The sequence below is a fragment of the Bos indicus x Bos taurus genome, chromosome 2 (genome assembly GCF_003369695.1).
Source record: "Bos indicus x Bos taurus breed Angus x Brahman F1 hybrid chromosome 2, Bos_hybrid_MaternalHap_v2.0, whole genome shotgun sequence".
Taxonomy (NCBI): Eukaryota; Metazoa; Chordata; class Mammalia; order Artiodactyla; family Bovidae; genus Bos; species Bos indicus x Bos taurus.
The window spans coordinates 16,695,062-16,720,938 of NC_040077.1; the positions used below are offsets into that span (position 1 = coordinate 16,695,062).

Below are 25,877 nucleotides of genomic sequence, written 5' to 3' on the forward strand. Positions count from 1 at the left end.
AGAATTCTTATTATACCTGGTATAGAGGTTTGTTTTTTTTTCCTTCCTTTTTTTATACTTGGGAATTCCCCATCCATTTCTTTATTAGGTTCTTGGCAGTTGGCCAAGAAAGTAGTATTTTTCTTTACTATAGCATTCCTTAAACTCTGTGGTCTCAAGATCCCTTTATACTCTTAAAAATTATTGAGAATTCCAAAGAGCTTTTGTTTATGTGGGTTATATCTATTGACATTTACTTACTAGAAATTTAAAGGGAGACTATAAAAAATACTAGGTCATTTCAAAATAACAATAATAAACCTAGTACATATTTGCAAAAGTTACATGTTTTTATAAAAATAATTATGAACAAAGAAATTTAAGAAAAAGAATGGTATGTTTTAAATATTTTGTGCAATTTAGTGTCTGGCTTAATGGGAAAATTGAATTCTCATATTGCTTCTGATTTTACTCTGTTGCAGTAGGTTGTTTTGATTGAAATATATGAAGGAAATTTAACCTCACCATAGACATGTAGTTGGAAAGGGAAGAGTATAGCCTTTTCAGAATTATAATTGTGTATATTTCTGTTTAACACTATTCCGATTAAATATTTAATAGCTAGTAGTTTCTAATGATTTGATTGCACTGTGAAACCTGAAATTACATCCATTAATGTTCCTATTTTGTTAACATTAAAATCTGTTGGCCTGTCACTTTGAATGGATCTTTTACCCAAGCATGATTTTGTAACATGTTTCCTCAGTCATTTGGAAAATACTGATGCACTAAGTTATTCACATCTTCCAAGTATTAACGGGTTAACATTATCCAAATTAAATTGACACATTAATATATTCTCAAAAAATCACATTTATTCATATTACCACCTGTCTTTATCAGAAAAATCTTAATGTTTTGGGAAGCTGTCAAGCTCATAGGAATAGATACGTGTTTTCCAGAATTCTGATATTCTCTTGAAGACTCATTTGATGATTGTGGCAAATATCTGAAAATAACTGTTGGTTATTTTCCTTGAAATAACAGTATTACTTTGTTTATATTTTAGAAAATATCTGGTAAATACCTAATAACTCTAGTTTGTTTGCCATTTTTTAAAGTAAAAATGAAAAATATAAGTAATTCATCTTGCACCTCTGTCACACAAGTGTTTTTCCTTGAGATAACCATCACCATTGTGCATTTGTCTTTTAACAGAAGTGCTATATATAAACTTCGTATTTTCTTACTCAAACTACTATAAATGCCAATACTCAAGGGCTAAGACTTAATGAAATTAATAATTTTATATTTTTTCTTCAAGGGCGTTCTTAAATGAAACTTTTTTCCTACTACATTAGTGTGGCAGCAAAAAGTACAATGAGTGCTTGTGCAGCTTGATACCTTGATTGTGCTCAGGATGCAGCAGGTTTTAACTCCTGTTGCCTTTGCGTCTTTATTTCAGATGTCAGCACAGTGAAAAGGCAGATAATATTTCGGTATTACTATGAAAATAGTTTGACCTACAGACGGCTCAGATGTTAAAGCATCTGCCTGCAATGCGGGAGACCTGGGTTCGATTCCTGGGTCGGGAAGATCCCCTGGAGAAGGAAATGGCAATCCGTTCCAGCACTCTTGCCTGGAAAATCCCATGGACGGAGGAGCCTCATAGGCTACAGTCCATGGGGTCGCAAAGAGTCGGACACGACTGAGCAACTTCACTTTCACTTTCACAGACCACCTGGCAGGTCTCAGTGGTTTCCTCCAGGATTCACAGACCATACTTGGAAACCACTGCTTTATTTAGTTAATAAAATCCAGTTGTCATTGCCTAAATGATTTTAGTAAGTAGATTCTAAAGTGAAGGGATAAGAGAGGATGATGTAAACAGCTAGACAATCCATTTGACCTTCATTCTTTCATAAAGTGTTCTTCTAGAGTCGGCATTAAAAAAAATGACCGCGGCAGGAAGTGGGCACAGCTTTAGTAATTAGCACCTTAGAGTGACCTAGGTGTACTTGTGTTTTAGGTCTTACAGCATTTGGGAAAACAGCAGGAGTGCCGGTCTTCCTCCTGTTGAATACTAAATAGTTTCCCCTTTTAAAGGTCTGTCTGAACCACATTATGTAATAATAAACTAGACACTGCAGATCATTTCTTGCAGTCACATTGGTTAGAAATATTCTTGAAGAGATTTGTATGTCAGCTAAGGGCTGAATGACAACTCTCCACTTTTGTAAAATGACTTGTTTCTCTAGTATGTGGGTTTATGCTAACATTACGTGTGACTCCTGATTTATACTATTTAGTTAAATATAAGGAAATTAGAATTTTCCTAAAAATTAGTTGGCCCAAAACTGTATTAAAATCTGTCTGATTATAATAAAAATGCAAAGAGGGATTGTTGGCCAGGTTTGTAAAATCTTTTGTCAGACTTACGGAACACATACTATTGGGCAAAATATGATTCTAGTTTTTGTCATTTATTACTGTTAACATGATGATAGACCTCATGTAGTCTTTTACATCACAATTTTGAATAGTTCTGAATGTGAGTTGTATTTTAAGAAATGACAGTCCAATGAAGTGCTTATCTTTCCGGTTTTTTTTAAAGGTCTTTAGACTTCCATTTCTATTGCACATATGAAAATTCTATCAATTAATTATAATGTTCTACTTAATAGGTATACATTTTAATAAAAGTCTCACTACTATTTAAATTTCATTCACTACCTAAATATGTTAGTCACTCAGTCGTGTCCGGCTCTTTATGACCCTATGGACTGTAGCCCTCCAGGCTCCTCTGTCCATGAGATTCTCCAGGCAAGAATACTAGAGTGGGTTGCCATTACCTTCTTTAGGGAATCTTCCCGACCCAGGGATTGAACCTAGGTCTCTCTCATTGCAGGCAGATTCTTTACCATCTTAGCCATCAGGGAGTGAATACTAAATTATGCTTTTTTTTTTCTTCTGTCTTTTTTGTCTTTCAGAAAACTTTCTTAGGCTATATTCTTGTTTTCTATTGCTCATCTTAGGTTTTTATAATAGACTTATCTTCTTGGTGATGAACTAGTAATATTTTGACTACATTCTCGATTATGCTAATTTCTCTTCCTAATTTATCATTCCAGTGCTCCTGCTCTTTTGGAAAACCTTCATCTACTTTTTCTTTGTTCTTCTCATCCCTTGCTTATTTCATGGCTGCTTTCTATCTGGCAGAAGAATTATACTTATGGTTTTCTCTAGTCTAATTAGTTATAATGCCCTCTGAATACCTAGGTAGTAACATGAGACCTGTGTGATCATCTTTGTTGGCTGATAAGCTCTTACACCACTGTGGGTTGTAGTGAACTGAGAATTATCTCCCCAGAATGAGGTACGTTTATATCCCTTGCTCATTCATGTTTTCCTAAACTTAACTTTGTTCTTTTAGAAATTCTTGATGAAGGAGATAGTGACTCAAACACAGACCAAGATGCTGGAAGTAGTGAAGAGGAGGAGGAAGAAGAGGAGGAAGAGGGAGAAGAAGATGAAGAAGGTAAAAGTGTAGCTGCAAATAAAATTGTAAAATATACTCCCAGAATAATCTAATGTGATCCTCTAAACAGTGATTCTTTATCTGTGGAGTATTGGGAGAGATGCTGCTGTTACTAGTGGTAAAAGCAAGGACTCATAAACATCCTATGAGTCACAAGATTGCCCCTCACAGCAAAGTATTATCCAGCCCAAAATACCAGCATTGGCAAGGTTGAAAGAGCCTGCTTTAAAAGTATGAAACAAGGAAATTCATTTTTTAATACCAGCATAATTTAAATTTGATGTTTTATGACTTTGATTATGAACTATGAAAAAGGTGCATTCATGTTGAGTACATGTGATTTATGTTACTATGGCGTGAATGTGACAGATGCGAGTGACTAGATATTTGCTCTTCATTTTGGAAAAATAGGTTGGGGAAGCCAAAAGCTATATTTGTACAGAAGCAGGCATGATGTCCTTCCTTTTCAGCTTTGATGATATTATTTCATAGGAAAATAAGCTCAGAACTTTACTTTGGTTAAGTCTCCATTAAAACACCAGAATATATATACACTGGTCACTATTTGCTTATGTTACATTTTTGATGTCCAGAGCCATGTTAGGCATTACTGACAGAAAATATTAAAAGTATAACTTTCCCTTTTAGGGCATAATATATTTTAGTTCTGTCTTAGAGTATAGTAGATCTTCTACAGCGTAATTTATAAAAATATGTTTAATTTTTTCCAGTGTCTTTTTCATTTAAAATGTCTCCTAACCAAGTTAACATTTAACTATAGAATTTGTCTTATGTGAAAATACAGTTCAAATAAAAACTATTAAATGTTTATAAAGTTTTCATGCATTAGATAAGATAAAACTTTAACAAATATTCATATTTGTATTGGACCCATCCAACCTGTCATAATGATCTAATGTTCTCTGAACATTTCTATCCATAATTTATAGTTCTTCCAAATCAAGATAATTGTTTATAAACATAGAAATAATGTTTTCCCTAAAAACAGCTTAAGTGTGGCCTTTTATCGTGTCTAAATGAGCAGGTAACCCAGAAACAAAAATAGTTTTCTTGGTTTGGCTCTGGACTCCTTTGAGCTGACAAAAAAACTTATTAAAATACTCTGCTGCTGCTGCTAAGTCGCTTCAGTCGTGTCCGACTCTGTGCGACCCCATAGACAGCAGCCCACCAGGCTCCCCCGTCCCTGGGATTCTCCAGGCAAGAACACTGGAGTGGGTTGCCATTTCCTTCTCCAATGCATGAAAGGAAAAGTGAAAGTGAAGTTGCTTAGTCATGTCTGACTCTTAGCGACCCCATGGACTGCAGCCTACCAGGCTCCTCCGTCCATGCGATTTTCCAGGCGAGAGTACTGGAGTGGGGTGCCATTGCCTTCTCCAATTAAAATACTCTAAGATATGGCAAAAGACTAGAAATAGTTATGTTGAATTCTATAAATATCAATACTAACTTACACTATAGAAGAGAATATTAAACTCATAAATTCTAAAAAGATTATGAAAACATTACTATAAAGGGATACATTTTCAGTTCTTCATTTATTTTTATAGTTTTATAATTTTGTTATGTTTAATTTCAGGACAAAAGGTGACTATTCATGACAAAACTGAAATTAATCTAGTCTCATTTCGTCGTACCATTTATCTCGCTATTCAATCAAGGTAAGATACAGTAGCTCAGTTGATCCTAATTTTTGACAGGGGATGGGCAAGAAGATGGGATTGTTAGAATCTGGTGACAGAAAACTGGATACTGTTGCAGGGATTCTCCAACTGCTTGCCTCTCCTCCACCATCCCAAGTCCCAGAGTGTAGATTTCTACTGTTTTTAGGAATCTACAGGAGCAATTTGTCTTTACTTTTAACTGTTTCCTAATTAAAATTTTTTTAAGTTATGTCATTTAGTATAATTAAATATTACTAACAATCTGAAAACATTTCTGTATTACAGAGTTCGCACAGTATTGTGTAGTGGAAGTTTAATGTTTTATTTTTTTCTAATTTGCTTTCTAACTCTGGCTCTAAGCAGAGAACCTCTTGTGATATTTGGACACTGATTTGTTGTGCAGATGGAAATGAATGTGAATGGAGGTAGGAAGTAGACTTAGGAAGGTTTTAAGGACTCTGAAGTAATATTAAGGAAGAACTGCTATGATGTCATGAAAACAACCTTTTCCCTTTGAAGGCTGTGAGGTTAGTTTTAAAGAGAAATAAATGAAAATATTAAATGCTGAGTACATCTGTTTTCAGTGGGAATCAACCTACTGATTTAGTGGGCACCATGTTTTTATTTTACAGTGGAGAAGGAATATTTTCCCTGTTTTGTTTTGTTACTAAGTTTTTTATATTTCCATTTACTATGATGTAATAGCAAAAATGATTCATAAGTAGGAGTCATCTTGTTTTCAGTCTGTCTGAAAAGTTTTTGGCTTAGATTCATCTTCAAAAAGAGAAATGTTAAACAGCAAAACGTTAGTTAGAAATTTTTTTGCTTTACCCTTATGTGTTTCTTGGCCTTTCACATGAAAGAAAAAAACTAATATTTTCTTATACAAACTTAAAAGTGGATAATGAGAAATTTTTGTTATAAGTAGCTATTCTTAGAGTTTTAGAGTTTGACCTTTTGTTTGTCCTTTTTAAAGAAATTCAATGCTGATCAGTTGTAAAGAGCAGATTCATTGTTTTAATTTTGCTGTTAACATTAACTTTGAAGAGTCACAGTGGAGCTCTTTGCATGATTATTATAAAGAAACTTTATTTTTTAGGTGATCTAACCTTGATAATAATAACCTCTGAATCACACAAAAATGTTAGAAAAACTAAAACACTAGACAAGTGACCGACACTGAAATAAGTTCTACCAATTCTAGTAATAGTACAATAAATACTGTCTTATATGTTATTTGTCAAATGTTCTCAGTCCCTAAATGCCTAGTAAAAATAATTTTAGGAAGTAAAGACAACTTTGATAAAAAGGTATTTAAAGGACATGGTTGGGAGACTCAGGTAATGGGATTATAAAACATAAAAATGTTACCAAACAAATATTCTAGATGCATAAGTAATATTGTTGGTCATTAAAACAGCTAAAGTGGTTTATTTTTTTTAAAGCAACAGTACTCAGTAGTAATGATGATTTCAATTAGATACACAGAAAGATTTTTGGTGGAAATTTAAATTGGTGCATTCCTTTTGGAAAGCCTTTTGGTAGCATGAATCAGTGGCTTAGTTTGATTGCCATTTGACCCTTCTTTTTCATTATATTTCTTAAAGAAATACATATTGGCAGAGAATTATACAGAGCATTATTCAGTGCAAAAGAGAGAGAAAAATCGTATTGCTCAATATGAATAATCAAAGTGTTTTCATGTTTAATGCCACTATTAAAAATTAGGTTAATGGAGAATTACTGGGCAAGTGGTCTGATTTAATGTTAGTTGGGGATAATAATACAGAATATATGGCATCATGCTGATAGCATTATCTTAATTGTATAAGTATGTGTGCAGGTTCTAGAAATAATACACTAACATATCAAAAGTGATTATTTTGAGAGGAGGTTAGATTATTTATATAAACTGTTCACTTTTGGAAATCTTGTGAACAAAACCAAGTTCTGGTGACTGAACTCTTTGGGGATTTTATTTTTTAAATTTTCTTTCCTTTTATACTTGTTGACTGACCTAACCAATACTCTGATCTTTTTACTGTTCTGGCTCCTTAAACAGTCTTCTTTTATTTATGCAAACATTGAACTACATAGTTAACTTTGCTATTGAAAGTTGGACATTCCGGGTTGTTCTTGGTTTTAAGTGATGTTCCAGTCTGATGTTGTATTACTGGAGTAATGTCCTTAACAATTTGAAGTTTCTTAATTGGAGACATCAACAAACCATTGAAAACTGGCATTATATAAAATCTATTTTCTTTACCCTTCCCTCAGTCACTGTTAATTCTAGAATATGTTTGGTTTAAAATAGCAAGCAAAGTTAATAATTTCTTTAATATTTACATTTAGTGCAACTTCAAAACAATTATGGTAGGGAGTCACCAAATACTTTTCAAATAAAACAAGAACAAGGAAAATACTGTCATACTTTCTCTTTGATTCTTCACTTATTAGACAAAAGGAAAGTTGTAAAAATTTTCCATGAACTACTTGACTTGTTTTTCAGAAATTATAGGATTTTTTTCCCAAATACTGTTTTTTAAAAAATAAAAACTAGAAAATGTCACATTTTTTAAAATACTTTTTGGTATTGCTGTATTATTGAAGTTCATCAACTACGGTTAGCTATTTTAATCTTAGTTCTAGTTATTATTTAATATGACATGTTATGAAAGCTCTTTCTTGATAGATTTTTTTTCTTTTTTTTTTTAATTCCATTCTACAATCCTGAATTATTACCCTTTTGTGCTTGTGAAACCCAATAAGTAATAGAAGCTGAGGATTACTGATGAACTATAAAACTAAATTCATTATCATTATTTTTCAGTGGGTGATTATTTTATATTGCTGTTATCAAAAGATACTGGCATTATTCCTGAATCAAATTCACACTGAGTTTGATAATTCTCTAAGCAAAGCATATTGAAGATATTTTTCATGCAATTTATATGAATGTTGTACAAAAACAAATTATTTTCTTTGTAAATGATTTTAGTTATTTATTATTTTATAATAACTTTTTATATAGTGTAAAAGCCCTATGTTTGGGTATGAATCAAGATAACTTGTAAGTGTGGTGATTAAGCTCTGGATGTCATGCTGGGCTCTTGAAACATCTTTTACCTCTTCCTAACTTGGATCAGGGAGAAATGGAAATATTTAGCAGTATAAAAGATTTGTCTGCTTTCCATGTCTATGAATTTGTACATTCTGGACTTTTTATATAAATGGAACTATGCTATATGTGGTCTTTATGTCTGACTTCTTTCACTTAGCATCAGTCAAGGTCCCCCATGTGATAGTATGTATCAGTACTTAATTCTTTGTAGAGTTAAAAACCTTATCTTTTTTATATATACAATATAGTAATATGAAAATATAGAAGAAAATTTTTAGACAATTATTAGGGTAAGATTCTTATATATGAAAGAGTGCTACAACTTAAATATGCTGCTATTTTTAACCTAACTATTGTGACCATTTTATCTCTACAGTTTAGATTTTGAAGAATGTGCTCACAAGTTGCTAAAAATGGAGTTTCCTGAGAGTCAAACAGTAAGTTAGTACTTTTTTTCTATTAGGAAATATATATATATATATGTTATAAAATATATATATGTATGTTATAAAAATGTTTAAGATAGTTAATAGGTTTCATGAAATGAATCAGTAACTCAGTGCTTCATATACACTGCTCATTGCAGTGATTTAAATGAACTGCTTGTTTGAGCTGTGAGAAAAGGAGGAAGTTTCTCTGAACCACCACACTTTACATAGGTTTCTGAGTGGTTGCCTATAAATCAAATTGTGCCTTAAATACAATAGGAAGTTTGTTCTTTAGTGAAGTACCTGGTCCATCTACTTTATGCACTAAAGCATTCTTTTGTCATAGAAGCAAAGGTCACCATACTTGTTGTTACATTACTTGAATTGGATATAGAAGAACCTGTTCCATTTTTTTTCATTCATTAATTCATTTAACAAAACGTATTCAGCATATATAGAGAAGGAAATGGCAACCCACTGTGTATTCTTGCCTAGGAAATCCCATTGACAGAGTCTGAGCCTGGTGGGCTACAATCCATGGGGTCGCAAAGAGTCGGACAGGACTTAGCAACTGAGCACATTCAACATATACTATATGTCAGGCTTTCTGTAAGGTGTCAGGGATTCAGCTATCCATAAAGTACATTTTAGCCCCCTCTTAGCCCATGGGACTCATAGCCTTATAACTCAGTACATACACTTAACTGTTCAAAATATCATGGAACCCTAATACCAAGGGTAATAAAGGTTAGATTGAAAAGATTATCTTAGTTTTTGTTTTTTTTTTCCTAATTCTTTCCTTATGTATATTGCTCCCTGCCCATCTATATTTTGGATGCTTGAAATTTGAAGCAAAGGCTTTTAGGGTTTGGTTTTTCACATCTTGATTTACATGTAGTAGACTCAGCACAGGTCCAGAGTGAATGTATCAGCTCTAATAGGCTGTTTGATTTCTGGTTCTAAAAGATCGTGACTGTCTGAACTAAGTTAACATTACATGGAAGTCCTTTGACTTAAGGCCTTAAATATGTTCTGTTACAGGGATTGGCATACTGTGGCACAGGCCCACTGCCCATTTTTGTTAATAAAGTTTTATTGGAGTGCAGCCTTACCCATTGGTTGGTGTATTGTGTGTGATTGATTTTGCCCTATAGCAGCAGAATTGGCTAGTTGCAGCAGAGAATATACGGCCACTAACAGCCTGAAATATTTGCTGTCTGGTCTTTTCCGGAAAAAGCGTCCCAATCCTTGTTTAAGAATGTAGATTAGTTCTTGAAATGCCATGGTATGGAATTTTGAGACGAGATTATTTTTTGCAAATTAAAAAATTTATTTTTTCCCTCTTAAAATTTATTTATTGATATACTAATAATAGTGTCCTTATATGTATTATGGGTATACTTGATGTATTGTCATTAGAAGGGAATAAATTAGTGAATTAACCTTTAAAATTATCAGTGAAACTAAAGTTGTGGTATGATCTTGTCACGTTATTTGCTGAATATAATTGTTATTAAAAATGTTATTAATGTGGAGGATAGTTGTTCTAGAACTTAACTTCACTGTTTTTTTCTTGAAACCACAGACCAGAATATTTATTTTTCCCTCATATCTGAAGGATTATTTGCTAGATAAGATCATTCTTGCTAGAAATTTTTTTTTTTTTACTTCATGTCGAATATGGCTTTTCACTGTCTTCTGGCCTGTAGCATTTGTGCTGAGAACTTCAACATACTTTGATAACATTTGGAAGACCATCTTAGTGCGTCTCTTTTCATGCACTCAAAAGAATCTCCTAAAATCACTATGATATTTAATTAAAATATTAAAACATTTAATTATTTTATGCCACAGGGAATAACTCTTATAATTGCATTTAGTCTCAGAGAGAAACTCATTTGTTTTGCAGGTTGTGCTGACTTTATTAGCAATGCTATCAGCGTATTACCATGTTATATTGCTTAAAACCTGATTAAGTGTTACGTTATTGTAAGATACAGTGTTGGTAGAAGTTGAAAATGCATTTTAATATATTGAATTAGTGTTGTGTGGCAGAACTCAGAAAAGGTTATTTAGGTTTTTTTGGTACTATATTAAATTTTGACAAAGTACATCTCTTCAGAACTTAAACATATATAAACATTTTAATTGAGGCAACTTGTGACTAACCTTTAAAAAAAATAATAATCTAGCAGTATAATTACATCTAAAAATAACCTTATATTGTAAAGAGAAGCCTTTCATTAGATAGTTTTATAAGTAGATTATCAGCTTCTCGAATAATACTGCCCAATAGAACATTTTGCATTGATGAAAATATTCATATTCTTCCCTTTTTAGTACAGTGGCCACTATACTGGTCACATGTGGCTTCTGAGTATTTAAAATGTGATGTATGACTAAGAAACTAAAATTTGAATTTTACATAATGTTGACTAATTTTAATTTAAATGGCTATGTATTGCTGGCCACCACATTGGCCAGCACAGTTGTAAAGTGTTCCATGCCTCTTCAGGGTCCCCCTTCCTTCTTGCTCATGGATCAGTCAGTTCAGTTCAATTGAGTCACTCAGTAGTCTCCAACTCTTTGCGACACCGTGGATTGCAGCGTGCCAGGCTTCCTGGTCCATCACCAACTCCCGGAGCTTGCTCAAACTCATGTCCATCATGTCGGTGATGCCATTCAACCATCTAATCCTCTGTTGTCCCCTTCTCCTCCTGCCTTCAGTCTTTCCCAGCATCAGGGTCTTTCTCCAAAGAGTCAGTTCTTTGCATCAGGTGGCCAAAGTATTGGAGTTTCAGCTTAAGCATCAGTCCTTGCATTGAATATTCAGGACTGATTTCCTTCAGGACTGACTCGTTGGATCTCCTTGCAGTCCAAGGGACTCTCAAGAGTCTTCTCCCATACCATAGTTCAAAAGCATCAGTTCTTCAGCACTCAGCTTTCTTTATAGTTCAACTCTCACATCCATACATGACTACTGGAAAAACCATAGCTTCAACTAGATGGACCTTTGTCGGAAAAGTAATGTCTCTGCTTTTTAATATGCTGTCTAGGTTGATCATAGCTTTTCTTCCAAGGAGCAAGCGTCTTTTAATTTCATGGCTGCAGTCACTGTCTGCAGTGATTTTGGAGCCCAAGAAAATGAAGTCTGTCACTGTTCCCATTGTTTCCCCATTTATTTCCCATGAAGTGATGGGACCAGATGCCATGATCTTCGTTTTCTGAATGTTGAGTTTTAAGCCAACTTTTTCACTCTCGTCTTTCACTTTCATCAAGAGGCTCTTTAGTTCATCGATTTCACCATAAGGGTGGTGCCATCTGGATGTCATCTGGATAGTGTAATCTGGTGGTGCACATGGAGATTTCCAGTAAATGCATATTGACCTAATTTTTAAAAATATAATAATTACATATTAATAGATTGTATCTCATTTTATCAGAGGACAAAAATGTCAGAATTCCTAATTGAAGTATAAAGGTAAAAAATAAAAGTGAACTGAAAGAGTATATAGTATATTTTATAGGCTTGCTTTCTGTTTATAGAACACAAATACATTACAGTTAATGTATTTATAAAAAGTTACTTTTAAACTTTCTGATAAGAAATGTTTTGTAGAAAAAGATCTTTAGTCAGTTTAGCAGTACTCAAAGTTAGGGTTTGGGTTATTCTCTTTTTCACTTTGTCTCCATTGATTTGTCCATATTTCCTGAGTTTCTTCATCTATGAGATTGCTGTAATTGATACATATTTCATTAGGGTTATTTCAGGAATTAAATAATATTTATTCATTATAAGTAATTTGTGATGTTGGTATTTCCTGATCTTGGATTAACTCTTGCATTTCGTAGTTCAACAGAATTTTCACAAAGGAGTTTTCAAGACACAAAAATAAGTGCTTGGACAGTGTGTGGAAAGAGCAGTTATGGAATGATTCCATCTATTTATTTAGATTCACCTGTGGACAGATCTATATGCGTAACATTTATTTTGAAGTGTGGCTAAAAATCTTAGCCACAAAGGTCTTTTTTGTTGTTGTTCTTTTAAATATATTTTCTTATCAACAAGGCGGTCATTATGTTAGCATTGACGTTGTGCCTATTTTATCCTCTGTAAAGATTCACCATGTTTTGCCTTTTCCATATTAACAAAATATATTCTTGATAACTCGGTTTAAATGTTGTATTGGTGGTCTGTATTTAAAAGATTTCTGTATAGAATCTTTTAGAATGTGATATATTTAGTTTCTTTTTGTTGATGTATCTGTTTCCTTTACTAGGTTTTCTTGAAGTGGCTCATACTTATATGAGTTTAGAATTTTTTAAGCAGTCTGATTAGCATAAATGACATGGAATTTCTGTTAGCCAAACAGAAGACTTTAAAGAACTATAGTCTTGACATAGATTGAATTTTTTGTTTTGTCTTCATAACTCAACTTCACAAAGTTTTATGTTTTTAAAACCTTATTTAAAAATTCAGGCTATCTTTGTCATACTGATAAATTATCACACAGCATGGATTCATTGTGTTTTGAATCATTAATGTACTTTTTTTCCAAACAGAAAGAACTCTGCAACATGATACTTGATTGCTGTGCCCAACAAAGAACATATGAGAAATTTTTTGGCTTATTAGCTGGGGTGAGTTCCGACCTCATTTTTCATGTTGGATTTTGATGAAATCACAAGGGTAATTCTGAACATGAGTATTGTGAATTAATGGGTCTGCTTTGTTGCCTCGTCTAATATACTAACATATCTTTGCTGAAAACAAATCGTTCTTTCCTTCCACAGTTTTTCCCCATCTCTGTAGCTTCCTCCCTTCCCACTTCCTGTTTGTAGTTCTTTGATATTACATATCATTCTTCCAGAACTTTGAGGCATTCCACATGCTTTGTAATAGTTTCCCAAAGAGAACAATTAAATGCTGTCTTTTCAAAATTTCACAGCAGTTTCTGGTCAAGTACATGTTCAGGCAACATAAATAAAGCATGAGCTAAAATAATTTTTTGAATCCAAACTTAACCCATGGAGAAGTATATTTATTTATCTTATATAAATGTGTGTATCTGTGGTCAGCCATGTGTATAGCTTTGTTTTAGCATATAAATCCCAGGTAGATAGGAGTGGTATAAATTAACTTCTTTTTTAAGCATCCCATTATACAACAAAGAAGATTGATATTATATACAAATATTTATTAACTTTTGATTGAATAAAATTAGGATTTAATATGGTGTTGACATTTTTATTTTTAATTTATTAGCGGTTTTGCATGCTAAAAAAAGAATACATGGAATCCTTTGAAAGTATATTCAAAGAACAATATGATACCATCCATCGCTTGGAAACAAACAAATTGAGAAATGTTGCTAAGATGTTTGCTCACCTTTTATACACTGATTCACTTCCATGGAGCGTAAGTAGATGAGTCAATATTTGTACTTCTTTCCTAATCCCCTGTTATTCCGAAATAAATATTATTAAGTATAACATAGCCATACTTTTCCAATGTAGGCAGTGTACTTTAAAATGACATGTGGAGCAAACATCTACTATAATGGCACTCTTTGAGGTTATATTCATGTAACGTGGGATCAAAAAACTAACAGTGTTTGAATGTAAGAAATAACATTTTGAATGATATTAATAGTCTAAACGTTACAATGCTTTTTGAAGGCGATACCTAGGAATGTTTTCAGAAAAAACATAGTTTTTTATCTTATCCGTGAGCATTCATGTGTGTGCATGCTCCGATCCATGTACGGCAGAGTTTGGTGGCACATGATCCTTTGAGTTACTGCCTGTTTCCTGATGGAGTAACTGTCAGAAGTTCCTCTGGTAAGGGCAAGAGAGAAATGACTGTTCTGGCAGGATGTATTTTTCTTAGACAACACTGAAGTTGGATAAGTGTTTGGGAGGAGTTCCTGTAGTCATAGAACAGGGAAAGATACTCTCGATGGGGAAATGTACACTGGGTTGGAATTTGAACTGCATTCCCTAAGCTGCCACTTAATTGTACAACTGCTGTTCATTCAACACCATTTGTTTAGTCACCAACTCTGTGCCCAGAAAGAGACACTGGGCTTCCAAAATGAATTATATATGGTCCCTGCTTTCAAGGAGTTAAATACCGTATAACAGAAGAGGTAAGATGCCCATGGTAGTAATACAGAATAAAAGTGGTAGATTAGGCTGAAGGAATTGAAAAATTCGAAAGAAATTATATCCAAGAAGAAAGAGGATCATATTGTAGAATACCACAGCCCAATGGTAGAATGAAACAACATTGTTGAGCTTATAAACGTTGGACACATTTTGTAATACTTTAAGTACTAAGTGTGTCCTAACCCTGCAGGCTATTAAACTTTTTTTACTTTGTTTTTTTCTTCCTTCTCTGGGAAAATGAAACGGAAGTTTTAAAACAATTGAAATAGTAAGCTTCTGGAACACATGATCCATTAAAAACTGGAGGTTGCTTTTACTTTTTTTCACCCTAAAGTATCTCTCTATGAGCTTCAGTTTTGAAGCCCTAGTCTTACTATTCAGAACAAGCCATCATTCTTGGTCTTTACCCTTCTCACGTACTGTATGCACTGGACATACAATGTGATAACATCCGTCCAGATAACTAGGTTTTAGGAGCTAGTAATCTTAGCATTATATGCTAAAGCCAATATTCCTCCCTGCTATAAAAAGCACAGTACTCAGGAAAGAGAATGAACTTTACTTCTGTAGCATCTTAACATTTTGAAAATTTGTATAGAAAAGCAGTCTTAAACTTTCCCAGGTACTATCAGCGTAATGGAAGATATTTATAGATAATTCTTATTGAAGATAACAAATTATAATTTCAGGGGACACTGAAAGTTAGAGATATTGGTCACTGTGTCTTACCATTTGAATACCAAAATAATAATGTCTTTTTTTAATTCTCATTTTCAGGTTCTTGAATGTATAAAACTGAGTGAAGAAACCACTACGTCATCCAGTAGAATTTTTGTGAAAATATTTTTCCAAGAACTGTGTGAATACATGGGTCTTCCTAAACTTAATGCAAGATTAAAGGATGAGTAAGTTTATTATTAAATTTTAAATTAAGCACTTTTTATTCTTACTTTTATTCTCCTACTTTAGCAACCCTAAGTCTACTCTTAGTTGTAAAAATAAGTCCTTAGGACATTCTGTCACTACTCTGACTCTCATGTTCTGTGTGACAGGGGACAACATGAAACTTTTAATGGTCATTTAGTTCAAGTAGAGAAAATGCAGATTTCATGCCTCTTTTAATTTAGTTAGAACATGCAAAATTATTTTTCCATACTGATTGGAATTTTCCAGTAATGAGTATTTGTAGTTTTATTTCATTTTTACCCTAAGGTTGAGGCTTAGAATGATAATGTTTTATTATCAGTGGATAATTGTAAACATATACTGGTGAAGGTCAGTCCTATAAGTCGTATAATTGTTTAGATTATTATGCTGAACTCAGGCTTTGTTCCAGGACTACTTTGTAATCCCTATCCCAGCTCTCTTTCTTGGCAGGTATTCAGATTGCCCATTACCACTTACATTGACTTCTACTCCATTCATACTCCTGAAATCCTTTCAAAGTTTTCTCAGTGATCATCTGCCAAATCCCCCAGTCCTGTACAGTCCTCATGCCTCTTGACCTCTTGGTCTCACTTACACTATTGACCACTTGCTCACTGACACCTTACTTTATTCTCATTCTGCCTTGCTCCTGCCAGTCTCTCTTCTTTGGCCTGCCTCGCTTATGTTCGCCAGAGGTCTGTCCTGAATTCTACATGCTCTTGGCCAATCCATTTGCTTCTCTTAGCTTCATATACTTACTTACTGGTCCTTGTCTACTTGCCAGGCTCTGGGACTCCTTCTCCAGCAAGATGTATTCTGGCCACTCAAACATTGCACAGCTTATTAAACATAATAGTAAGCTGATTCATGCTCCCTTACCTCTGTTTCCAGAGCTGGGAATTCCTTCTCTTGTTCTGTCCAGGAAACTCTTAATCATTCTTCTTATATTGTTACCTTTTCCTATGAAAGATGGTTTTTCCTAACTCTGCTGCTTAGTCCACTGAGTGTGTCACTCAAAACCACGTGATATTGCTGTTTTTCTATTTGTTCCCCTTCTGAGAAACAGCGATTCCATAGTCTTCACCCTTGATTTCTCTTGACTTTTCCCCTTCCGCGTGCCTTGCACAGTACTGTGTAGACATGCGTGTGTGTGTGTACAACAGAAGAGGGCTTTTTTTTTTTTTACTTTTCTGTACATACACTCAAATATAAATACACATATGTATCCATAGATTTATATGTGTTATATACGTATATCTATTCTGACTATATATGAAAGTTTTTTTTAAAAAACCTCCTCTCATATAATTATAGAAATCAATTTAATTTCTTTATTTTGTGCCGCACCTCGTGACTTGCGTGATCTTAGTTCCGCTATCAGGAATGAACCGGGGCCCCTGGCAGTGAAAGCACTGAGTCCTAACCAGTGGACCGTCAGGGGAATTTCTGGAAGTCAATTTTAGTGAACTGTCACTTGCCCCTACTCATGTCATTAGATAGCATGCAGCCTGACCTAATCGGCGATTTTTAAACCACTTACTTATATTTCATTTACTAATTTAATGTATAGAAATTCTGAAAAATGTATGAGGATTTTGCCTTTTTATCTCCAAGCATTCTGTTCTCTTTTGTTCATTTTCTTTTTCAGAACTCTACAGCCATTCTTTGAAGGATTATTACCCCGAGATAACCCAAGAAACACTCGATTTGCCATCAACTTCTTTACTTCTATTGGTCTTGGAGGTTTAACGTAAGCATTATTATCAGAGTTTATTCAACTTACTTATCTCAAACTTACCTCACAGTTCCTTCGAGGCAGAATCTAACAGTGGGTTATGTTTTTAATTAGGGATGAACTGCGTGAGCATCTCAAAAATACACCAAAGGTCATTGTGGCACAAAAACCAGATGTTGAGCCAGATAAATCCTCCTCCTCTTCAAGCTCTTCCGAGTCCTCCTCCTCAGAGTCTGACTCCTCTGCCTCTGATTCAGACAGCAGTGACAGCAGTTCAGAGTCTTCTAGTGAAGAAAGCGATTCTTCATCCACCAGTAGTCAGAGCTCAGCCTCAGGTACTGAAAGTCATTTATAATTGATCGTGCTCTTTTCTAACAAGTATGTTGCTGGTGCTGTTTACAAGGGAAGAGAAAATTTGATTGCTTATTTATTTTAGAGTTCACTTGTTTAAAAGCCACAATTAATAATATAAATGATCATCTATCACTGTTGCAGTCTATACTGAATTCAATATTTATAATGTTAGGATTATCTTTTGGAATCCTTTTCATCAAAATGAAGATACTCCGTTGGCAAATATTTGTCTGAGTGCTGACTGAAATGCCTTTCGTAATATCTGTCATCTGCTTTGCAGGAGCTTTCCTGATGGTTGTATTTTAAAGAAATTTTAATTTTTTTAGTATTAACAGTGAAGCCCTTATGTTAGTAATTGACACATACCACATATTCAGTGCATGTCTTATAAATGAACAGCTGTGTAAATTTTCATAAACCATATCCATGTAGCCAGGACCCAGAACAAGAGCAGTCAGTACCCCAGAAGCCTTCCCTTGTTCTCTCCCCTGCTTAGTACCACTCCTCCCATCCATTGGCTCATGGCAACTCCTGTTCTGATTTGCAATTCTCTAAATTAGTTTTGCCTGTTTTTAACTTTGGAATTATGTATTATGAACTCCTTTATGTCTGGTTTATCTTTCAACTTTATGTTTGTCAGATGCAGCCATACTATGGCATTTAGTTATTTTTCATTCATTCTCATTGCTGTATAGTTTTTCAGTATGTACAAGTGTTTCATAGTATATTTAACATTTATCCTTTTTACTCAATGGAAATTTAAATTTATAAATAGTGTTTCCATGAATGCTATGATACACATCTTTTGGTGACATATGTGCGTATGTGTATACACATTTCTGTTGGATATGTTCCTAGAGGTGGAATCCCTGGTTTGTAGGGTGTGTGTAGATACTGCTGAACAGCTTTCCAAGTGGTTATTCCAGTTTACACTCCCACCAGCCATGGATGGGGCTTCCCCAGTGGCTCAGCAGTAAAGAATTTGCATGCAGTGCAGGAGCTGCAGAAGAGGTGGGTCTGATCCCTGGTTTGGGAGGATCCCCTGGAGGAGGACATGGCAACCCACTCCAGGATTCTTGCCTGGAGAATGCCATGGACAGAGGAGCCTGGCAGGCTACAGTCCATAGGGTCACAAAGACTTGGACATGATTGAAGCAACTTAACATCCAGGCAGCCATGTGTGAGAGTTGCAATAGCTCCCATCTTCACTAATGTTTTAACCATCATTTTCATTTTAGCCATTTTGGTGGGTATGTGGTGGTATTGCATTGTGATTTTAATTTGCATTTCCTTGATCACTAGTGAGGCTGAGCATCATTTTGTGTATTATTGGCCATTTGAATCTTTTCTTTTTGTTAAGTGGCTGTTCTAAGCTTTTTGCCTCCCCCTACCCTTTTTAAATTATGTTGTCTTTTCTGTTTATTTATAAGTGCATTTATGTATTTTGGATATGTCTCTTTTGTCACATGTATATATTGCAAATAACTAGCCCTGTTCCTGTCTCTTAAGCCCTGTGAGGCAACCAGAGCTCTGCTGGTTTCTTCCCTCGGCAGCAGCCCTGAATCAGCAGATGCTTGCAGGAAGAAGGTGACATCAGCTCACTTCTCTGTGGTTCTGCCTTCTCTTGAATCTTGGCCCTTCTAATCCTCCTTTTGTTTTTGCCAGCTCACTGGTGTCTTCTTTACTTTTTATTTTAAAATAATTTTGACTTATAAGAAGGTTACAAAAATAGTACAGAGAATTTCCATATAGCTTTCACCCAACTTTCCCTAATGTTAGTAGTATCTTCCATAATTATAGTTTAGTTATCAAAATCAGGAAATTAACATTGGGAAAAGTCTGAATTTCACCAGTTTTTCCACTGATGTCCCTTTTCTTGTTCCAGGATCCTTATTGGCCTTTAATTGTATTTCTCTTTAGCCTACTATATAACCCATGATAGCTTCTCTCAGGCTTTCGTTGGTTTGAATGGCTTTGACCCTTTTTAAGTCCTTTGGTCACTTACTGTGCACAGTCTCACTCAGTGTGAATATCTGTCTGATGTTTTCTCATGATTAGAAGGAGATTATTCATTTTTGGCCAGGATACCATAGAGATGATGTGTTATTCTTACTGTGCCTTACTGAGATGTTGATAATATTGATATGTCTTATAGGTGATACTAACTTGAATCGCTTGGTTATGGTGATATCTGCTGTATTTTTCATGGAAACTGTTTTTCTCTATAAATTACTGTTATAGGAAGATAATTCAGTACGATGCAGATCTCTTTCTCCTCTTTTAGTCTTCTATTTTTGCGCCCATCTTTGGATCTTATCTGCAACACTTGTTACTATAATGTTTGCCAAATGGTGGTTTTTCTATTTGTCTCTGTTTTTCTGCATTTAATAATGAAATTTCTCTTGTAAGAAAGAGTTGTGCCCCCTGCATTTATTTATTAATCGTGTTACATATATCAGTGTAGACTCACGGATATTTATCTTATTCTGTGAGTTAAAGTCCAGTGCCGTCATTTATTTTCTTGTTCATATCATTTCAGCTTTGGCAATTAGAAGTTCCTTCAAGTTGACTTCTGTGTTCTTTTGACACACACCCATCCTTTTTTTCTTGAGCGCTTACTTCCTTATAGCATCTCAAGTTGTTTTAGATCTTTAATGCCATTAAATAGCAGATTTTAAGCTTTTATCGGGCATTTCTAGTTGTTTTCAGCAACATTACTAGTCTTTCACAATCTTCTTCATCTTCCTTGGAAGAGGAAGTGCTGTAGTAAAGTATTTTTTCAAATATGCCATTTTCTAAAAAGGTCTATGTTGTTTTCCCCAGGGCCAACTCTGCTTTCTTTCACCATAGTATCTTAATTTAAATAAGAGAGAGTCTGATTGCCCAAAATGCATGTCATTTCTTGTTTTTTTAGTGTGTATTTCAGAGACGCAGCACTTGTCCTCACAGCCTTATTAGTAGGTTAGTCAGGCTAGTCTTTACACACTTGTTTCTCTTCAGAGTGTTTTACATACTATGTGGCATCCAGAATTAGGGGACTCGGTGATTTATATTGTTAGAGCAAGACTCCATTTACTCACAGGAAGTTTTATTCTTAAGTTGAAATATACTAACATTGTTCATTTACCATTCACCTCTAAAGAATTTGTTATTTCATGGTATCTGTTTTGAGAACAGATGATAACACAGCATGAACTGCTGCAGTAAGGAAGCTTGCTGATTCAAAATTAATTTGCCTCATCATACAATTTCAGTAGAGAGCTTTCAGTTTTATTAATAACATATTAAATAGCATAAAAGCAATATGAACATATACCAAATTAGAAAATTGTAAAGCAAACACCAGAGAGGAAAATGCATATTACTGTAGGGCTCAGGTTTTGGTGTCAAGAAGCACCAGGGGTGGGATACAGAGGGTCAGAGAGAGGCTTTGATTCTGCACAGAGCCAGATGGTTTCTGCTTGGGTAGCTGTAGTTCAGCTGAACTGCTTGATAGGAACCAGAGAAACTGGTCCTTTGTGGCAAACCAGGACCCATGGTTTGCCACGGGTAGGCATTTGGCAGGAGAAATAGACGCTGGTACATTTGAGTGGAGGTAGGACAAAGATAGGCAACTTTCCACCTTTGACAGAAATTGTGGTCTTCTCAGTACTTTTGATATGTACCCAAAGCAGATAACACAAAGTGGCTAAATGTGTTTTATAGCTTAAAATGGGTAAGATATTTCATTTTAATTAATACTTATATTTGTGGACAAACCAATAAAAGAAAAGTTTCAAAGCCTTGGAAGAGTTTTCTTAGCAATCAAGCCTTTGTGGCTCTCATAAAGCCTATGCTTAGATTCCATCATAGCTTCTCTTTGCATAGTTACTACTTCTCTGGTAGCAGGACTGTTATTTTTGTAGGCAGAGGTTTGTATTTGAAAAATATGTATTCCTGTTTTTACACAAACCCAGTCATCCCATTCAACCCACCTTTTAGGAAATGATGTTGCTGGCATGTAGGATCATTGTATTTTAATTACGTATCATATCTGACATTATATTTCATATGACATAATGCATATGGGCTGAAATTTATGTTTTGGATAAAATTTGTAAGTGCAAATGTACCACTTTAGTCACATCATTAAAACTTTTACATTTCCTATATACCTTATTTAAAACATTTGTTTAAGGATCAAAGCAGTTACTTCAGTAACTAATGTATTATATTGTATATTCTTAAAAATTATATTTTTTGTATACTGTTCTGTCATCAGATTTTGCATTCAGTTAATTTGATTCTTCTTCCAGCTTGTCTGAATTAGTAAACAAACCTATAATGTATAAATAAATATGATTTTTTTTCAATTGTGAAATTAAGATTAAAATATAAGCTAACTAACTATATTTCATTTTACACATGCAGCTAAAAATGTAAGAAAGAAGGGGCATGGGAACCACAGAAGTAAAGAAGTAGATAAATTGATCAGGAAACAAGAAATAAATGACAGAAAACAAGAAGAAAGGAGGCCAGAGCATCGGCACCAGGAGACAAGGACTGAGAGAGAAAGGAGGTCAGAGAAACCCAGAGAGAGAGACTCAAGAGGCTCTGGAACAACATACACTTCAGACAGAGGGATTCCTTCTGCGAGAAACAGCTGCAGCAGAGCTGTGCATGACCGAGACCAAGAAGCACGCGTGGATTTGGCACGTAATCATGGAGATCCCGAAAAGAAAAGGGAGAGGAGAAATTCTTTCTCTGAAAATGAGCACAGACATCGAAACAGGGACAGTGAGAATTTTAGAAGGAGGGATAGATCCAAGTCAAGAGAAAAAAATAAAAAACATTCAGGTTCTAGAAGCGAGGACGATAGGTATCAGAACGGTGCTGAGAGGCAATGGGAAAAACCTAGCCGATACTCTGAACAATCCGGAGAATCAAAGAAAAGTCAGGACCGGCGAAGAGAAAAGTCTCCAACAAAGCAAAAAAAATAATTCTGCAAAATCACAGAAACTGAACATGCCTTATATTCAGTTGCAACAAAGTATTTTTTACATCGATTGACAAACTTTGTAGAGAATTATTGTATAAAGTACTGGTTTGTATTTGTACATTTAAAAATGTTTTCATTTTAATATGTTTTATAATTGATACGTCTCAAGGCCTTCTACAAAAAATTATTTGAGAAGTTTCACCAGAGAGGGTTATAATTCTTGCCTATATTTTGTTAATAAAACAATCAAATGCTCATTGAATTGATGATTTTTTTATCAACAATTTTTTTTTCTGATAATGTTTCTAATTGTTTATTGAATTATTATAATGAATTGTTAGTGACTTTTTATTTGTAACTGAAGACCAAAATAGATGAACCTTTTTAAGGTTTTTGCTTTGTTAATGAGATACTATAAACTTTTCTTAGGAGTCTTGCTTTTTTTAAAGTAGAGGAATTATTTTATTTTATGTCTTTAACAAAATATGTATGTATAATTTTTTTTCAGAAGTGTTTCAGTGAAGCTAGGTGTGTGTTAGTCTTTAAACAGATACATAGCTGTCTTATTTAAAAATTAGGACTTTTCTCATTGATAACATTTCTTTCTGGACTGTTAGGTTAACTTTTAATTGAAATTCTTTGTGATTAGTGCTTTTTCTCAGCCTTGAAGTTCTATCACTGTTGGTAAGTTACTATGTATTTAAGTTTTAATGTGGATTAATAGGTTATTGGAAAACATGCAGTCATGAGAAATATAGGCAAGACCAACAGTGAAATAATTTTAGTTTTTTTATAAGAATTTTAAGGGTTGCTATCCTTGTAACTCTCAGCAGTTACTGTGTGACCATATTATTTATTACTTTTGAAATAAAGCCTCTGAAATTTTAGATTTGCTGACATTAAACCACATTTAGTAAATAAGCTATTTGTACTTGCTCACCTTAAGAGTACATAAAATCCATTTTAGCCAGTGTCCAGATTCAAGAATAATCTTAAACCATTAAAAAAAATCAAACTATTTTAAAGTTTGGCTTTTGGGCATACCCCGATTTATTTAAGAACTTGAGTATAGGGGCTTCCCTGGTGGCTCAGTGGTAAAGAATCCGCCTGCCAGTGCAGAAGATATGGTTAGGTCCCTGGTCCAGGACATGCCACGGAGCAGTTAAGCCCGTGTTCTAGAGCCCACAACTATTGAGCCTGTGATGTGGAGCCAAAGAGTGGCAACGACTGAGCCCACGTGCTGCAGCTACTGAAGCCTAGTGCCTAGAGCCTGTGCGCCACAATGCTCAAAGCCTCTGCAATTAGCAGCCCACGCACCACGACTAAAGAGCCTTGCAGCATCCAAGACCCAGCACAGCCAAAATAAATAAAATTATATATTAAAAAAAAACTTGAGCATAAGTATAATAAAGTCCATGTCGATAAAGGCATACTATGTTCTCTTTCTCTTCTCCCCCTGTCGCCCGAGTATTAATTGAATATGGCAGTTTGGAAAAAGTACCTGTGTTGGTTAGAAGGTGGTAAGTTGTGATTAGAAAGGACCATCACAGATGTAGTACATTTCACAGAACTGTGAAGCTCAGCAAATCGGATTTAAGTAACATACAGGTTGTAAGCCCTAAGGGAAATAAATGAGTTAATTCTTTTAACTTTATTATCTAATTATTATCTAACATTCATCTTTAGAGGTGTTAACAAGGAAAATGTACTAGAAATTTTATTTTCTCAACATTATTTCATAATTTTCTAAATGTAAAAATGGGAAACCATTCTTTTTATTGAGTGCCTAAGATGTTAAAGAGTTTTTAAAGTAAATTTTTTTTTTAATGTAACTTTTATTGAACTTCTACGTTGCCAAGTCTATTCTAGGAATTAAAGATAAAGCCATGAAGAAAACAAAGTCTCAACTCTTAGATAGTATCGTTGGGAAAGAGACCGGCAAAAGACAATGAACAAAGAAATGTAAGTGTACCCAGTGGTAATAAATGCTATGAAGAAGAAAGGAAAGGAGAGAGTGTGATAATGGAGGAGGACAGAGGGTGATGATTCTACCTAGGAAGCTTGGAGAAGAGCTCTCATAAGGTGGCATTTAACTGAAGCAGAAGGAACTGCTGAGGCATAAATGTTTATTTATAATAAATATTGCCTGGAAATTTTTGTTAACATTTCCTGTTCTACTTAGTTCAGCTTTCTTTGCTGCTCAGTATTTTATTAATATTTACTCTTAGAAAAGCAATTAATGGAACACCTAAGTGCCTTCAGGCAGAGGTTTTTAAGAGTAAGGGAGTCATATCAGGACATAATAAATAAGAGCCTAGGTGAAGAATACACTTTCTGCCTTCTGGATGCATTTCTGAAGCATCAGATATTTGTTCCCATCCACCGCCTGCCACTGAGGCAGATTTCTCACTTTCATCCTTTTTAATATGCAGATGAGAAATTTATTTGTTATTTATTCCTAATTTTTTATTTCTTAGGATTAGTATTTTGTAAGGACCAGCTGAGTTACAGATATTTTACATGCATTGCTCATTGTTTTTCAGTTTCTCAGCTTCCTTGCTTCTCATCCATCCCTGCCTTTCACATCCCTAGCTACCCACCCCCATGGTCATCTTCTTCATGTTGACTTCAAAATCCATGTAACCTCTGAAATCTCTCCTTCAAGCATCACACTTTGACCACTGCCCATCCAGCTCCTCTGCTTTAATGCTGCTCTCCTAGCGATCTTTTCACTTTATCACAACATTAGAGTTATTGACTTTGGTGTCGTGTTATCCCACTCCCTCATTTCTTCACTTCCTTGTTCTGTAGTCCATCATTTGATGGATGAAGTAATGAATAAACCAGTTTTCACAAAATAACCCTATGAGAATTGGTTTTGTCTCCCCATATTACAAAAGAGAAGAGTGAAGTCCAGAGAGGTTAATTAGGTTCAAGCCAGAAAGCTAGCAAGTGGCAGACCAGATT

At 34.5% G+C, this 25,877-nt stretch overlaps 1 protein-coding gene across 2 annotated transcripts in view; it reads left to right on the forward strand.

The window, feature by feature from the left end:
- CWC22 (CWC22 spliceosome associated protein homolog) overlaps positions 1-25,063 on the forward strand; it is a 64,188-nt gene extending 39,125 nt beyond the window's left edge. For both annotated transcript variants that reach the window (XM_027556245.1, XM_027556254.1), the window contains exons 12-20: positions 3,413-3,517; positions 5,115-5,196; positions 8,697-8,757; positions 13,312-13,389; positions 14,015-14,167; positions 15,694-15,821; positions 17,492-17,593; positions 17,693-17,913; positions 22,343-25,063. In XM_027556245.1, coding sequence (XP_027412046.1) covers positions 3,413-3,517; positions 5,115-5,196; positions 8,697-8,757; positions 13,312-13,389; positions 14,015-14,167; positions 15,694-15,821; positions 17,492-17,593; positions 17,693-17,913; positions 22,343-22,911 — 1,499 coding nt within the window. In that variant the 3' untranslated portion in view covers positions 22,912-25,063. The remainder of the gene's footprint in view (positions 1-3,412; positions 3,518-5,114; positions 5,197-8,696; positions 8,758-13,311; positions 13,390-14,014; positions 14,168-15,693; positions 15,822-17,491; positions 17,594-17,692; positions 17,914-22,342) is intronic.
- The last annotated feature ends 814 nt before the right edge of the window (positions 25,064-25,877 follow it).